This window comes from Capricornis sumatraensis, chromosome 4 (genome assembly GCF_032405125.1).
Source record: "Capricornis sumatraensis isolate serow.1 chromosome 4, serow.2, whole genome shotgun sequence".
NCBI lineage: Eukaryota > Metazoa > Chordata > Mammalia > Artiodactyla > Bovidae > Capricornis > Capricornis sumatraensis.
The window spans coordinates 86,088,328-86,105,851 of NC_091072.1; the positions used below are offsets into that span (position 1 = coordinate 86,088,328).

Sequence of the window (17,524 nt, forward strand, 5' to 3'; positions counted from 1 at the left end):
CAAGGGACTCTCAAGAGTCTTCTCCAAGACCACAGTTCAGAAGCATCAATCCTTTGACACAGATTTCTCTATAGTCCAACTCTCACATCCGTATATGATTACTGGAAAAACCATAGCTTTAACTAGACGGACCTTTGTTGGCAAAGTAATGCCTCTGCTTTTTAGGTCCATGAATCAAGGTAAACTGGAAGTGGTCAAACAGGAAATGGAAAGAGTGAACATCAACATTTTAGGAATCAGTGAACTAATTAGGATGGGAATGGGCGAATTTAATTCAGATGACCATTATATCTACTACTGTGGACAAGAAGAAATGGAGTAGCCCTCATAGTCAACAAGAGAGTCCAAAATGCAGTACTGAGGTACAATCTCAAAAATGACAGAATGATCTCTCTTCGTTTCCAAGGCAAACCATTCAATATTACAGTAATCCAAGTCTATGTCCCAACCAGTAATGATGAAGAAGCTGGACCTGAACCGTTCTATGAAGACCTATAAGACCTTCTGGAACTTATACCCAAAAGATGTCCTTTTCATTATAGGGGACTGGAATGCAAAAGTAGGAAGGCAAAAGATACCTGGAACAATAGGCAAATTAGGCCTTGGAGTGCAAAATGAAGCAGGGCAAAGGCTAACAGAGTTTTGCCAAGAAAACGCACTGTTTGCCAACAAAAAGCAAGCACCCTCTTCCAACAACATGAGATGACTCCACACATAGACATCCCCAGGTGGTCAACACCAAAATCATACTGATTATATTCTCTGCAGCCAAAGATGGAGAAACTCTAAACAGTCGGCAAAAACAAGACCGGGAACAGACTGTGGCTCAGATCATGAACTCCTTATTGCAAAATTTACACTGAAATGGAAGAAAGTATGGAAAACCACTAGACCATTCAGATATGACCTAAATCAAATCCCTTACGATTATACAGTGGAAGTGGCAAATAGATTAAGGTAATGGATCTGATAGAGTACCTGAAGAACTATGGATGGAAGTTCATGACAGTGTACAGTAGGCGGTGATCAAAACCAACCACAAGGAAAAGAAATGCAAAAAGGCAAAATGGTTGTCTGAGGATGCCTTACAAATAGCTGACAAAAGCAGAGAAGCAAAAGGCCAAAGAAAAAAGGAAAGATATACCCATGTGAATGCAGAGTTCCAAAGAACAGCAAAGAGAGATAAGAAAGCCTTCCTCAGTGATCAGTGCAAAGAAATAGAGGAAAACAATAGAATGGGAAAGATTAGAGATCACTTCAAGAATATTAGAGATACCTAGGGAACATTTCATGCAAAGATGGGCACAATAAAGGACAGAAATGGTATGGACCTAATAGAAGCAGAGGATATTAAGAAGAGGTGGCAAGAATACACAGAAGAACCATACAAAAAAGATCTTCATGACCCAGATAATCACGATGGTGTGATCACTCACCTACAATCAGACATTCTAGAATGCAAAGTCAAACGGGCCTTAGGAAGAAGCATCACTACAAACAAAGCAAGTGGAGGTGATGGAATTCCAGTTGATCTATTTCAAATCCTAAAAGGTGATGGTGTGAAAGTGCTGCACTCAATATGCCAGCAAATTTGGAAAACTCAGCAGTGGCCATAGGACTGGAAAAGCTCAGTTTTCATTCCAATCCCAAAGAAAGGCTTGGCCAAAGAATGCTCAAACTAGTCACTGTAACACAACAATAATAGAAGCTCTATTTACACATTTTTGAGGCTTCCCAGGTGGCACTGGAAAAAAAAGATCTGCTTCACTGACTGCAGTAAAGCCTTTGACTGTGTGGATCACAACAAAATGTGGAAAATTAATAAAGTGATAGGGATACCAGACACCACCTTACCTGACTCCTGAGAAACCTGTATGCAGGACAGAAAGCAACAATTAAAACTGCACATGGAAAAACGAACCGGTTCAAAATTGGGAAGGAGTATGTCAAGGCTGTATATTGTCATCCTGCTTATTTAACTTACATGCATAGTAGTACATCACATGAAATGCTGAGCTAGGGGACTCATAGGCTGGAATCAAGATTGCCTGGAGAAGTATCAACAATCTCAGATATGCATAATAAACCACTTTAATGGCAGATAGTGAAGAGGAACTAAAGAGACTCTTGATGAAGGTGAAAGTAGAAAGTGGAAATGCTGGCTTAAAAGTCAACATTCAAACATGAAGATGATGGCATCCAGTCCTATCACTTCATGGCAAATAGATATGGAAAAAGTAGAAACTGTCAGATTTCATTTTCCTGGGCTCCAAAATCAACGTGGATAGTGACTGTAGCCATGGAATTAAAAGATGCTTGTTCCTTGGAAAGAAACCTATGACAAATCTAGACAGTATATTAAAAACCAGAGACATCACTTTGCCAAGAAAAGTGAAAGTTATGGTTTTTCCAGTAGTCATGTATGAATGTGAGAACTGGACCATAAGGAAAGCTGAGTGCCAAAGAATTGATGCTTTTGAACTCTGGTGCTAGAGAGGACTCTTGAGAGTCCTTTGGTCTGTAAGGAGATTAAACCAGTCAGTTTTAAAGGAAATCAACCTTGAATATTTATTGGAAAGACTGGTGCTTAAGCTGATGGTCCAATACATTGGCCACCTGATGCAAGTAGCCAACTCATTGGAAAAGACTTTGATGTTGGGAAAGACGGAGGGCAAGAGGAAAAGGGGACAGGAGAAAATGAGTGGATTTGATGGCATTACTGACTCAATGGATCTGAGTCTGAGCAAACTCTGGGAGACAGTGAAGGACAAGGAAGCCTGGGGTGCTGCAGTTCATGGGGTCACAAATAGTCGGACACGACTTAGCAACTGAACAACAACAACCACAAGGTGGCGCTAGTGGTAAAGAATCCGCCTGCCAGTATAGCAGACATGAGAAATGTGGGTTCGGTCCCTGAGTGGGAAGATCCCCTGGAAGAGGAAATGGCACCCCACTCCAGTACTTTTACTGGAAGAATCCATGAACAGAGGAGCCTGGCAGACTACAGTCCATGGGATCACAAAAGTCAGATGGGACTAAGTATCTGAGCAAACATCAGGGCAGATATCAGTGGAAAAGAAAGCAACAAAAACAATAATAGACAAAATTGATAAAACTAAAAATTTAGCAAATAAAACTAGCAAAAATTTAGGTATACTAATCAAGGAAAAAAGAAAAGACACAGATCTGGAATTAAAGGGATATCAACACTTTTACAGAAATTAAAATGAACTGTGAACAACTATATAATAACAAATAACATAACTTAGATGAAATGGATGAAATCCTATAAAAACACACATTATGACAAAGAAATTAAAAGGAAATTTTAAAATCTGACTAAATCTGTAACACATAAAAAATAAAGAATTCTTAGTTAAAAGTTTTCTAAGAAAAGCCTAGGTGCAGAAACATTTAAAGAAAAAATAACCAAATCCCATTGGCTCAGTGGTAAATAATCTGCCTGTAATTCAGGAGACGCAGGAGACCTGGGTTGATCAATGGATTGGGAAGATTCCCTGGGGGAGGACATGGCAACCCACTCCAGTATTCTTGCCTGGAGAATCCCATGGACAGAGGAGCTTGGCGGGCCATAGTCCATAGGTCACAAAGAGTCAGACACGACTGAAGTGACTTAGCATGCACACAACCAGCCTCCATAAATTCGTCCATTAAACAGAGGAAGAAACATTTTCCAACTTGTGCTATGAAGCCAGTATCATTACTCTGGTACCAAAGCCAGACAAAGACATTATAAGTAAAGAAAAATTCAGACCAATATTCCTCATGAAATAGATGCAAGCAGAACTGACATATATATATTATCATGTATAAAACAGATAGCTAGTAGGAAGCTGCTGTACAGCACTGCGAGCTCAGCTCGGTGATCTGTGACAACTTAGAGGAGTGGGATGGTGGGAATGGGAAGGAGGCTACAGAGGGAGGAGATATATGTTTGCATAGAGCTGATTCATACTACTGTACAGGCAAAACTAACACAACATTGCAAAACAAATACACTCCAATTAAAAAAAAATTATATGACAAACCATAATAGAAATGAATATGAAAAAAATAGATTCAATATATATATGTATAACTGAGTTACTGTGCTATACAGCCGAATTAACTATATTAAAATAAATCTCTCTACATATTTTTAAAAATCATCAACAAAATATTACCCCCCAAAATGAAGCACTTTATGAAATGGGTTATAGAATATGACTAAGCAGTCAATAAACTGTGGAAAATTCTGAAAGAGATGGGAATACCAGACCACCTGACCTGCCTCTTGAGAAATGTGTATGCAGGTCAGGAAGCAACAGTTATAACTGGATATGGAACAACAGACTGGTTCCAAATAGGAAAAGGAGTACATCAAGGCTGTATAGTGTCACCCTGCTTATTTAACTTTTATGCAGAGTACATCATGAGAAACGCTGGGCTAGAAGAAGCACAAGCTGGAATCAAGATTGCCAGGAGACATATCAATAACCTCAGATATGCAGATGACACCACCCTTATGGCAGAAAGTGAAGAGGAACTAAAAAGCCTCTTGATTAAAGTGAAAGAGGAGAGTTGGCTTAAAGCTCAACATTTAGAAAATGAAGATCATGGCATCCGGTCCCATCACTTTATGGGAAATAAATGGAGAACAGTGGAAACAGTGTCAGACTTTAATTTTTGGGGCTCCAAAATCACTGCAGATAGTGACTGCAGCCATGAAATTAAAAAAACGCTTGCTCCTTGGAAGGAAAGTTATGACCAACCTAGATAGCATATTGAAAACCAGAGACATTACTTTGCCGACTAAGGTCCATCTAGTCAAGGCTATGGTTTTTCCTGTAGTCATGTATGGATGTGAGAGTTGGACTGTGAAGAAAGGCGAGTGCAGAAGAATTGATGCTTTTGAACTGTGGTGTTGGAGAAGACTCTTGAGAGTCCCTTGGACTGCAAGGAGATCCAACCAGTCCATTCTGAAGGAGATCAGCCCTGGGATTGCTTCACAGGGAATGATGCCAAAGCTGAAACTCCAGTACTTTGGCCACCTCATGCGAAGAGTTGACTCAGTGGAAAAGACTCTGATGCTGGGAGGGATTGGGGGCAGGAGGAGAAGGGGACGACAGAGAATGAGATGGCTGGATGGTATCACTGACTCGATGGACGTGAGTCTGAGTGAACTCTGGGAGTTGGTAATGGACAGGGAGGCCTGGCGTGCTGCGATTCATGGGGTCGCAAAGAGTCGGACACGACTGAGCGACTGGACTGAACTGAACTGAAGCAGCCTTTATGCCAGGAAGGCAAGGTGGTTTAACATTTGAAAGTGATGTAATGTACATATTAATAGAATAAAAACAAACTACGTGATAAATCTCAAAGGACACAGAATGAGCATTTGACCAAATCAGTGATAAAAACCTTCAATAAACTAGGAATAGAAGTGCAGCCTGACAAAGCGCACCTACAAAAACGTAAAACTAACATCATACTTGGCCTTCCCAGCTAGTCAGTAGTAAAGAATCTTCCTGCCAAGCAGGAGACATGGGTTTGATCTCTGGGCTTGGAAGACCCCCTGGAGAAGGATATGCAAACCCATTCCACTATTCTTACCTGAGGAAATGACATGGACAAAAGAGTAATTAAATATGATACTCTATTTGTTATTTAGTCACTAAGATGTGTTCAATTCTTTTGAGACCCCATGGACTGTAGCCTGCCAGGCTATCCAAAAATTGCAAGTAGATTCTTTATCAGCTGAGCCACAAAGGAAGCCCATCCAAAAATAGAATTAGGAAAATAACTGCAGGTCAAACAAGTGGAAACAAAATGTCATAAATTTTTAAGGCAAAAATTCTTAAGTTTTCTAAAATATATACATTATACATATTATAACATGTTGATTCCACTTGTTTGACTTTGTATGGATCAGTTCAGTCATGTCCGACTGTTTGCGACCCCATGGACTGGAGCACACCAAGCTTCCTGTCCTTCACCAATTTCCAGAGCTTACTCAAACTCATGGCCATTGAGTTGGTGATGCCATCCAACCATCTCATCATCTGTCATCCCCTTCTCTTCCTGTCTTCAATCTTTCCCAGGTTTTTTCAAATGAGTCAGTTCTTCACATCAGGTGGCCAAAGTATTGGAGTTTCAGCTTCAGCATCAGTCCTTCCAACAAATATTCAGGACTGATTTCCTTTAGGATTGACTGTTGGATCTCCTTGCAGTCCAAGGGACTCTCAAGAGTCTTCTCCAACACCACACTTCAAAAGCATCAATTCTTCAGTGTTCAGCTTTCCTTACAGTCCAACTCTCACATCCCTACATGACTGCAGGAAAAACCAGTTTCAATAGATGGACCTTTGTTGGCAAAATAGTATCTCTGCTTTCTAATATGTGTCTAGGTTGGTCATAGGTTTTCTTCCAAGGAGTAAGTGTCTTTTAATTTCAAGGCTGCAGTCACTATCTGCAGTGATTTTGGAGCCCAAGAAAACAAAGTCTGTCACTGTTTGCATTGTTTCCCCATCCATTTGTCATGAAGTGACGGGACCAGATGCCATGATCTTTGTTTGCAGAATGTTGAGTTTTAAGCCAGTTTTTTCACTCTTCTCTTTCACTTTCATCAAGAGGCTCTTTAGTTCTTCTTCGCTTTCTGCCATACGGGTGGTGTCATCTGCATATCTGAGGTTATTGATATGTCTCCTGGCAATCTTGACTCCAGCTTGTGCTTCATTCAGTCTGACATTTCACATGATGTACTCTGAATAGAAGTTAAATAAGCAGGGTGACAATATATAGCCTTGACATACTCCTTTCCAGATTTGGAACCAGTCTGTTGTTCCATGTTCAGTTCTAACTGTTGCCTCTTGACTTGCATACAGATTTCTCAGGAGGCAGGTCAGGTGGTTTGGTATTCCCATCTCTTTAAGAGTTTTCCACAATTTGTTGTGATCCACACAGTCAATGGGTTTGGCATAGTCAATGAAGCAGAAGTAGATGTTTTTCAGGAACACTCTTGCTTTTACGATGATCCAACGTATGTTGGCAATTTGATCTCTGGTTCCTCTGTCTTTCCTAAATCCAGCTTGAACATCTGGAAGTTCCCAGTTCACATACTGTTGAAGCCTGGCTTGGAGAATTTTGAGCATTACTTTGATATTATACAGGTCAGGAAGCAACAGTTAGAACTGGATATGGATCAACAGACTCGTTCCAAACAGGAAAAGGAGTGCATCAAGGCTGTATAGTGTCACCCTGCTTATTTAACTTCTATGCAGAGTACATCATGAGCAACGCTGCACTGGAAGAAACACAAGCTGGAATCAAGACTGCCGGGAGAAATATCAATAACCTCAGATGTGCAGATGACACCACCCTTATGGCAGAAAGTGAAGAGGAACTAAAAAGCCTCTTGATGAAAGTGAAAGAGGAGAGTGAAAATGTTGGCTTAAAGCTCAACATTCAGAAAACGAAGATCATGTCATCCGGTCCCATCACTTTATGGGAAATAAATGGAGAACAGTGGAAACAGTGTCAGACTTTATTGTTTTGGGCTCCAAAATCACTGCAGATGGTGACTGCAGCCATGAAATTAAAAGACGCTTACTCCTTGGAAGAAAAGTTATGACCAACCTAGATAGCATATTCAAAAGCAGAGATATTACTTTGCCGACTAAGGTCCATCTAGTCAAGGCTATGGTTTTTCCTGTAGTCATGTATGGATGTGAGAGTTGGACTGTGAAGAAGGCTGAGTGCCAAAGAATTGATGTGTTTGAACTGTGGTGTTGGAGAAGACTCTTGAGAGTCCCTTGGACTGCAAGGAGATCCAACCAGTCCATTCTGAAGGAGATCAACCCTGGGATTGCTTTGGAAGAAATGATGCTAAAGCTGAAACTCCAGTACTCTGGCCACTTCATGCCAAGAGTTGACTCATTGGAAAAGACTCTGTTGCTGGGAGGGATTGGGGGCAGGAGGAGAAGGGGACGACAGAGGATGAGATGGCTGGATGGCATCATGGACTCGATGGACGAGAGTCTGAGTGAAATCCGGGAGTTGGTGATGGACAGGGAGGCCTGGTGTGCTGTGATTCATGGGGTCGCAAAGAGTCAGATACGACTGAGCGACTGACCTGAACTGAATGTGCTATTAGTGTAATGAATGCAATTGTGCAGTAGTTTGAGCATTCTTTGGCATTGCCTTTCTTCGGGATTGGAATGAAAACTGATCTTTTCCAGTCTCTTTTAAGATTTGTAAAGAAACAGCTCAGATTTTATTTTTTTCATAAACATGTCTCAATCAGGATCCTTTTCAATAAAACAAAACAATTTTAAGAAAATAATTTCAAGGATGTTGGCCTGTAATTTTCTTTCTTGGTGGTATCTTTGTCTGGTTTTGGTATCAGACTGGTGGTGGCTTCACAGAATGTTTTTGGGAGTATTTCTTCTTCTTCAGTTTTTTGGAAGAGTTTGAAAAGAATCGGTATAATTTTTTCTTTGTATGTTTGGTAAAATTCACCTGTGGAGCCATCTGGTCCTCGACTTATGTTTGTAGGGGCTTTTATTATTGTTGTTGTTACAGATTCTATTTTATTTCTAGCAATTGGCCAGTTAAATTAATCTATTTCTTCTTTACTCAGTTGTGGCAAGCTGTATGTTTCCTGAAAATTGTCCATTTCTTTTAGGTTATCAAATCTGTTGGCAAATAATTATTCACAGCAATTTCTTAACTTTTTTTATTTCTGCAGTATCAATTATGATTTATCCTTTCATTTCTTACTTTCCTTTTTTGGGGTCTTCTCTCTTCTCTTCCTTGTAAGCCTGGCCAAAGGTTTGTTAATTTTGTTTACCTTTTCAATGAAGTAACTTGGTTATACCAAGTTTTTCTACCGTTTTGAATCTCTATTTTATTTCCTCTGATCTTCATTATCTGCTTCCTTTGGCTGCCTTTAGGTTTTGTTTGTTCTTTGTCTAATTCTTTTTAAGTGGTGGGTTGTGTTGTTTAAGATCTTCCTTGTTTCTTAAGGAAGGCCTGTATTGCTATGAACTTTCCTCTAAGAACACCTTTTGCTGTATCCCATAAATTTTGTAAGGTTGTGTCTTGCCATTTGCCTCAAGGCATTTTTTAATTAATTAATGTTTGGCTGTGCTGGGTCTTCATTGCTGGGCAGGCTTTTCCCTACTTGTGGCGAGCCAGAGGTACTCTTCAAATTGCAGTGCATGGGCTTCTCATTGTGGTGGCTTCTCTTGTTGTGGAGCACGGGCTCTGGGGCATGCAGGCTTCAGTACTAAGTCCATATTGAAGCATATGGGCTCAATAGTTGCACTTCCTGGCCTCTAGAGCACCAGCTCAGTAGTTGTGGCACATGGACTTAGCTGCTCCATGACATGTGGGATCTTCCTGGACCAGGAAGCAAACCTGTGTCTCCTGCAGTAACAAGCAGATTATTTAACACTGAGCCACCAGAGAACCCAACCTCAAGGTATTTTCTAAATTTCTTCTTTGATTTCACTACTGACCCATTGTTTTTAGTAAGAAGAAAATTACAGGCCAATATACTTGATCAACATAGATGTAGAAATTCTCAACAAAACATTAGGAAATCAAATCCAGCAATACATAAAAAAGACGATACACCATTACCAGGTTGGAATCATCCCACAATTAGAAGAATGGTTCAACATACACAAATCAATGTGATATAGCAACAAAAGAAGATAAAAACCACATGATACTGAAAAAAATTTGATAAAATTCAACATCAATTCATGACAGAAAACCTTATGAAAGGGTAGAGAGGGAATATATTTCAAGATAATACAAAATATTTATGTCAGACTCATAGTTATATAATACTCGATGGTGAAAAGCTAAAATCCTTTCTGCTAAAATCTAGAATCAAACAAGGATACCCACTCTCATCATTTCACTTCAACATAGTATTGGGAGTCCCAGCCACAGCAATCAGAAAAGAAAAAGAAATAAAAGATATTTGAACTGGTAGGGAAGTAGCAAAATTGTTAATTTACCACTTAATGGTAAGATGACTTGATATTATATATAGAAATCACTAAAGACTCCATACAAAAATTATTATAATGAATAAATTCAGCAAAGTAGCAGGATACAAGATTAATATACAAAAATTGGTTCCATTTCTTTACATTAACAATAAAATAAGAGAAAGGGAACATGAAAAAATCATTATCTTGAAAAACTGCATCAAAAAATGCTTGGGAATAAACCTCACTAAGGAAGTGAAAGACATATGTGAAAACTATAAAACATTAACAGTAGAAATTGAAGATAATTAAAAGAAATGGAAAGATATCCCATGTTCTTGGGTTGGAAGAATCCATACTATTACAATGGCCATACTATCCAAAGCAATCTACAGATTTAATGTGATCCTTATTAAATTACCCATGATATTTTTTCACAGAACAAGAATGAATAATCCTAAAACTTATATGGAACTATAGAAGACCCAGAATTGCCAAAGTATCCTGAGGAAAAGAACAGAGCAGGAGTCATAACTCTTCTAGACTTCAGATACTACTACACAGCTGTAGAAATCAAAGCAGCATGCGATTGGCACAAAAACAGACATGTGGATCAATACAACAGAGTAGACAGCCCAGAAATAAACCCATGCAACTACAGACAGTTAATCTTTGACAAAGGAGGCAAGAATACACAATGGAGGAAGGGTAGTTTCTTCAGCAAGTAGTACTGGGAAAGTTAGACAGCTACACAGAAATCACTGAAGTTAAGATTAACAGCACACCCTTCCAAATTACATAAAAATAAACTCAAAAGGGCCTAAAGACTTAAATATAAGACAAGACACTGTAAAATGTCTAGTAGAGAACACAGGCAAAACATTCTTTGACATAAATTGTATCCAGCATTTTCTTAGGTCAGTCTCTCAAGGCAACAGAAATAAAAGCAAAGATAAACAAATGGAATCTAATCAAACTTGAAAGCTTTTGCACAGCAAAAGAAACCATAAGCAAAATGAAAAGACAACCTATAGACTGGGAGTAAATATTTGCAAATGATACAACTGACAAGGGATTAATTTCCTAAATAGAGAAACAGCTCTTACAATTCAGTAACAAAGAAATAAATAACCCAATTGAAAAATGGGCAGAAGACCTAAATAGACAATTCTCCAAAGAAGACATATGTATGGCCAATAAGTGCGTGACAAGAGTGTTTCAGCTTACGGACTACTCTGAAGGTTATCTAGCCCACCCGTATAGGTTCGTCTGGCAACATGTGATTGTTTACAGCCTCCCAACCTGAGAGGCACGAGGTGTTTTAGACTTACTAAAGGCAAATTCTTTGGGGGAGTTAGAAATTATTAGTATAGTGGGTTGGTTAGGAATTATATTGGTGAAGGGTTTTTCATTTGTTGTGTCAATAATTGCTGCTAATTCCCTCCCCTGGGTGGGACAAGGATGTCTCAGGTCAAACCTCTCTGCTGACAGACTAGCTTGTGTGACAGGATTATCCATACTCCTGCCCTTATGCACATGATTGTTTACTACCTCTTAACCATAAACAGCACAGAGAGTTTTGGAGTATTTTGAGAGTCTTAATTATCATAGGGCTTTTTCTTCTTGTTGAGTCAGTGATTGCCGCCAGGCCTACTATTACTGTTCAGCAATTCATTGACTCAACAAGTGCAAATGCCCAATATGTTGAAAAATCATATTTTAGGTGTTTGGAATAGCTCAGATATTAGTTTAGACTTAGGAAAACTTCATAATCAGATACAGACCTTGGAACACTCTCGTTTGGATTTTGTTGCTGCTGGAGCCGCTAATGACTTTTTCCACACCTTCTCTAATATTATTTCTGGAAAAAACATTCTGTCTAATGTCTTCAGTTATGTTACCCTTGGTGCTTTAATTTTCCTTCTTATAATCATTCTTCCTCGTATTGTCAGGATTCTTCAGCAGTTTCTCTAACTATTCAAAAAATGCAAATCAAAACTTCTGACCTCATACCAGTCAGAATGGCCACCATTAAAACATCTACAAATAAATGCTGGAGAGGGTGTGGAGTAAAAGGAACCCTCCTTTGCTACTGGAAGGAATATAATTTGGTACAGCACTATGGAAAACAGTATGGAAGGGCTCCTTAAAAAGCTAGAAATAGAACTACCATATGATCCAGCAATCTCATTTCTGGGCATATACCCAGATAAAACTATAATTCAAAAGATATATGCACCTCTATATTTGTAGCAGTACCATTTACAATAGCCAAGACATGGACATAACCTAAATGTCCACTGATAGAGGAATGGATAAAAAGATATATATTAAATATATGTGATGGAATATTACTCAGCCATAAAAAAGAATGTAATAATGCCATCTGCAGCAACATGGATGGACCTAGAGGTTATCACACTAAGCAAAGTCAGTCAGAAAGAAGAAGACAAATACCATATGATATCATTTATATGTAGATTCTAAAATATGACACAAACATACCTATCTGTGAAACAGACTCATGGACATAGAGAACAGACTTGTGGTTGCCAAGTGGGGTTTGGGGGAGAGGATGATTAGGAGTTTTGGATTAGTAGATGCAAGCTATTATATATAGGATGGATAAAAAACAAGGTCCTACTGTATAGCACAGGAAACTATATCCAATAACCTGTGACAAACCATAGTGGAAAAGAATATGAAAAAGAAATATGTATGTTTAACTGTGTCACTTTGATATACAGCAGAAATTAACAAGTGTAAATCAACTATACCTCAAAAAATTAAAAAAAATGAAAATAATTCCATTCATAACAGCATAAAAAGAATAAAATACTTATTTAACAATATAAACATGAGGCTTATCGAAAGCTATGGAAATTAATTTCATTACATAGAAAACTACTGTAATTATTGAGAAAAAAATGAAAGGATGTTAAATAAGATGGAATATTATTCATCCCTAAAAATAAAAATTCTCCTATTTATGACAACATGAATAAACAGGGAGGATATTACGCTAAGTGAAATAACCAGACACAGAAAAATACTGTAAGATCTCACTTAAATGTAGAATCCCAAATTAAAAAATGCAGAGGATACTATCATGGTTGCTAGGGGCTGAGGAAGTGGGGGAAATGGAAAGATATTGGTCCAAGTGTACAAATTTTCAGTCACAAGAGGAATAAGCTCTGGGGATCTAATGTACAACATGGTGATTATACTCTTAATGCTACATTTACTCTTGAAATTTGTTAACAGAACAGATCTTAAATGGTCTCACCATACATATAATAATGGTAACTATGTGAGGTGATCAATGTGTCAGTTAGCTTGATTATGGTAATCATTTGAATATGTGTATGCCTATTAAATCATCAGAGCAGACAACTTAAATACCTACAATTTTTATTCATCAGATTATAAGGTCAGTAAAGCTGAGGAGAAATAAAAGCTCACTTCAAGTACACTGGAAAGTTTCCTCATGCCCTCTAAGTTCACACCTCCCTAAAGTAACCACTATTCTGCTTGCTGTCTGAACATCATATAAATTAAATTATACAAAGATTCTCTTTTTGTGTTGAGATTTATGCATATTCTTGTTTGCTATGACATATATTAGCAGCTCACATTTTTCATTTCTGTGTACTATTCCATTATATATTACATAATATTCTATTCTTAATGGACATCTGGGTAAGTTCAAGTTTGGGGATATAAGAATAAAGCTCTTATGATTTACATATGACAAAAATTTGACTAGCAGAAACATTCATGTTCATGGATTAGAAGAGCCACTATTGTTAAAATGTTAAAATTTTTCCAAAATTGGTCTAAAGATTCAAAACAATCCCTATAAAAATCAAATTAAATTTCTTTTTCCCCAGAAATGGACAGGCTGATCCTAAAATTCATAGGATCAGAAAAGGACTGATTTTCAAAGGACTGAAAATGCTAAGGACTAAGACAAGCTAAAACATTTTTGAAAAAGAAGAATAAATTGGAGAACTAATACAATTCCCAATTTCAAAACTTACAGTAAAGCTTTAGTAGTTGAGACAGTGTGACAACCATAAAAACAGACATGATTTTTCAACAGAACAGAACTGAGATTACAGGGGAAAATAATTTATACTTTTGTCAATTAATTTTCAACAAACGTCTCAAAGCACTCAATGGGGTAAAGATATTCTTTTCTTTCCATAAATGCAAATGATGAAATTAGTTCCTTATTTCATCACACCATATCCTAATGATGCTCACACCATACATAAAACAGTAACTCAAAGTGGCAAATGTTATATTGAAAACCACAAGACAGAAGTAAACATAACAAAAAATCTTCATAACCTTGCCTCAGGCAAAGATTTGTTAGCTTTGACACCATATGCATGATTCATAAATAAAAAATTAACCAATTGCATTTCATCAAAATTAAAACCTTTGTAAAAAAAAAAAAAAGGTTAGTGTCAAGAAGACACCATTAAGAAAATGAAAAGGCTAAGCATTTCACCAAAGATACATAAATGATTAGTAAGCACATGAAAAGATGCCAACATCATTAAAACCCCAATAAGATACCATTACATGTTGACTAAAGTAGCATAAATTTTAAAACACTAACCATACCAAGTGTTGTCAACGATGTACTGCAAATGGAATTCTCATTCTTTGCTGACGGGAAACAAGTCTGCCAGTTTCTTAAAATGTTAAACATACACTAGCCATTCCATATGTAGATATTTGGTGGTGGTTTAGTCGCTAAGTCGTGTCTGACTCTTGGGCAACCCCATGGACGTAGCCTGCCAGGCTCTTTGGTCCATGGGATTCTCCAGGAAAGAATATGGAGTTGGTTGTCATTTCCTTCTCCACAGAATCTTCCCAACCCAAGACTCAAACCCGGGTCTCCTGCATTGCAGGCAGATTCTTCACCAACTGAGCTATGAGGGAAGCCTTGTAGATATTTACCCAAAAGAAGTGAAAGCATATATTCAAACAAGATTTCAACATCAATGTTCATAGTAGCTTTATTTTGGAATAGCCAAAACTGGGAGGAAAAAAACCAACTGCCCATCAACAGATGAATAAATTTTGCTATATTCATACAATGGAAAACTACTCAGCAATAAAAAGAAATGGACTTACTGATACACACAATAAACAACAAAGATGAATCTCAAAGTAATTATGCTGAGTGGAAAAAAATAATGGGAAAACATACAGTATGATGCCACTTACAGACTAATCGATAGTAACAGAAATCACATCAACAGTTGCCTTGGGGTGGGAGTAAGAGATGTGAAATGACCAGAAAAATGGATTTACAAAGGTACCCAAGAAACTACAGGAAATGATGAATAAGTTCATTATTTTTAAAATACGCCAAAACTTACCAAAGTGCACATTTTAGGTAAGTTCAGCTTGTTATATGTTGATTATACATTAATACAGTTGTTTTTTAAAAATCTCAGAACAAAGAGAAAAAAGAAGTGTTTTGTGGGCAAGAAGCAGTGTTTGCTTAGACTGGGATGGAACCCTTAGAGATGAAAACATAAGTAAATAATATTAAGGTTTCTTAGAATGCAGAAATGACAATACTTTGTTGGTGAAATGTATACTGAGAGATGAAGAAAGGGAAGAAATCAAGGACAACTTTTATTTTGGCTTAAGCAACTGAGTGAATAGTGGTGGTATCTATTAATATGAAGACTTGGATAGGATTACACAGTCAAGGTTTCTCATCACAATTAACAATAAATAATTCAGATTGGTTTGACAATTTCAATGGATTAAAAATAAAAAAGAACTAGGGTTTATATACAGACATGTAGAAAATAAAAATAGGGCACTGACCAACTACCAGATATGAAAAAGAAGTTAATACGATATGATACAGTAAAGGAAACTAGTAATTCATGGAAATTATAGAACAGGTACAAAACACCTTGGTCCCAAATATTGTTTAAAATAAATTAGTTAACATGGAAGCAACCTAGATGTCCATCAGCAGATGAATGGATAAGAAAGCTATGGTACATATACACAATGGAGTATTACTCAGCCATTAAAAAGAATACAGTATACTAACACATATATATGAAATTTAAAAAGATGGTAACGATAACCCTGTATGAGAGACAACAAAAGAGACAGATGTATAGAACAGTCTTTTGGACTCTGTGGGAGAGGGAGAGGGTGGGATGATTTGGGAGAATGGCATTGAAATATGTATAATATCATATAAGAAACGAATTGCCAGTCTAGGTTAGATGCAGCAAATAGGATGCTTGGGGCTGGTGCACTGGGATGACCCAGAGAGATAGTATGGGGAGGGAGGTGAGAGGGGGGTTCAGGATTGGGAACATGTGTACACCCATGGTGGATTCATGCTGATGTATGGCCAAACCAATACAGTATTGTAAAGTAAAATAAAGTAAAATTTAAATAAATGAATAAAACACAAAAATAAAAAAATTAAAAAATTAAAGGTCAAATTGACAATAATTATTTAAAAGTGATTTAATGAAATACTATATTATATTGATAGTGTTTTTTTTTCTAGCAGTAATACTTAGGTCTGTTTACATCTCTAACTAAAAATAGTTATGTCTGTTAAAGCAAATTAATAATTTAAGAAACAAATGCTACAGGTTCTTTATTACCTTCAAAATCTTTGCTTACCTGTTTAATCTTTCAAATATTGGTCCAGATTGTGCTGCTTCATATGATGGATTGAAAGTATCTTGATTTTCATTTAATTTAGAAACCAAGGAGTGAGAATAATTAACATTACTGAGCTGAAAAAGAAAGGAAGAGCTGCCAAAACGGTAATGTACAGATACACAATTTAAATTATTTATCATAAAATGCCATATAAGTGAATACACATATATTCAAAAAATGTATCATTTTAATCTAAAAGAAAATAATTGCAGAGTACATCATGAGAAACGCTGGACTGGAAGAAACACAAGTTGGAATCAAGATTGCCGGGAGAACTATCAATAACCTCAGATATGCAGATGACACCACCCTTATGGCAGAAAGTGAAGAGGAACTAAAAAGCCTCTTGATGAAAGTGAAAGAGGAGAGTGAAAAAGTTGGCTTAAAGCTCAACATTTAGAAAACGGAGATCATGGCATCCAGTCCCATCACTTCACGGGAAATAGATGGGGAAAACAGTGGAAACAGTGTCAGACTTTATTTTTCTGGGCTAAAAAATTACTGCAGATGGTGATTGCAGCCATGAAATTAAAAGATGCTTACTCCTTGGAAGAAAAGTTATGACCAACCTAGATAGCATATTGAAAAGCAGAGACATTACTTTGCCGACTAAGGTCTGTCTAGTCAAGGCTATGGTTTTTCCTGTGGTCATGTATGGATGTGAGAGTTGGACTGTGAAGAAGGCTGAGTGCCGAAGAATTGATGCTTTTGAACTGTGGTGTTGGAGAAGACTCTTGAGAGTCCCCTCGACTGCAAGGAGATCCAACCAGTCCATTTGAAAGGAGATCAGCTCTAGG

At 37.4% G+C, this 17,524-nt stretch overlaps 1 protein-coding gene across 1 annotated transcript in view; it reads right to left on the reverse strand.

Moving 5' to 3' along the window:
• Positions 1 to 17,524, reverse strand: part of REDIC1 (regulator of DNA class I crossover intermediates 1) — an 88,125-nt gene that overhangs the window by 37,476 nt on the left and 33,125 nt on the right. The window contains 1 exon segment of the mRNA XM_068971446.1: positions 16,686 to 16,801. Coding sequence (XP_068827547.1) covers positions 16,686 to 16,801 — 116 coding nt within the window.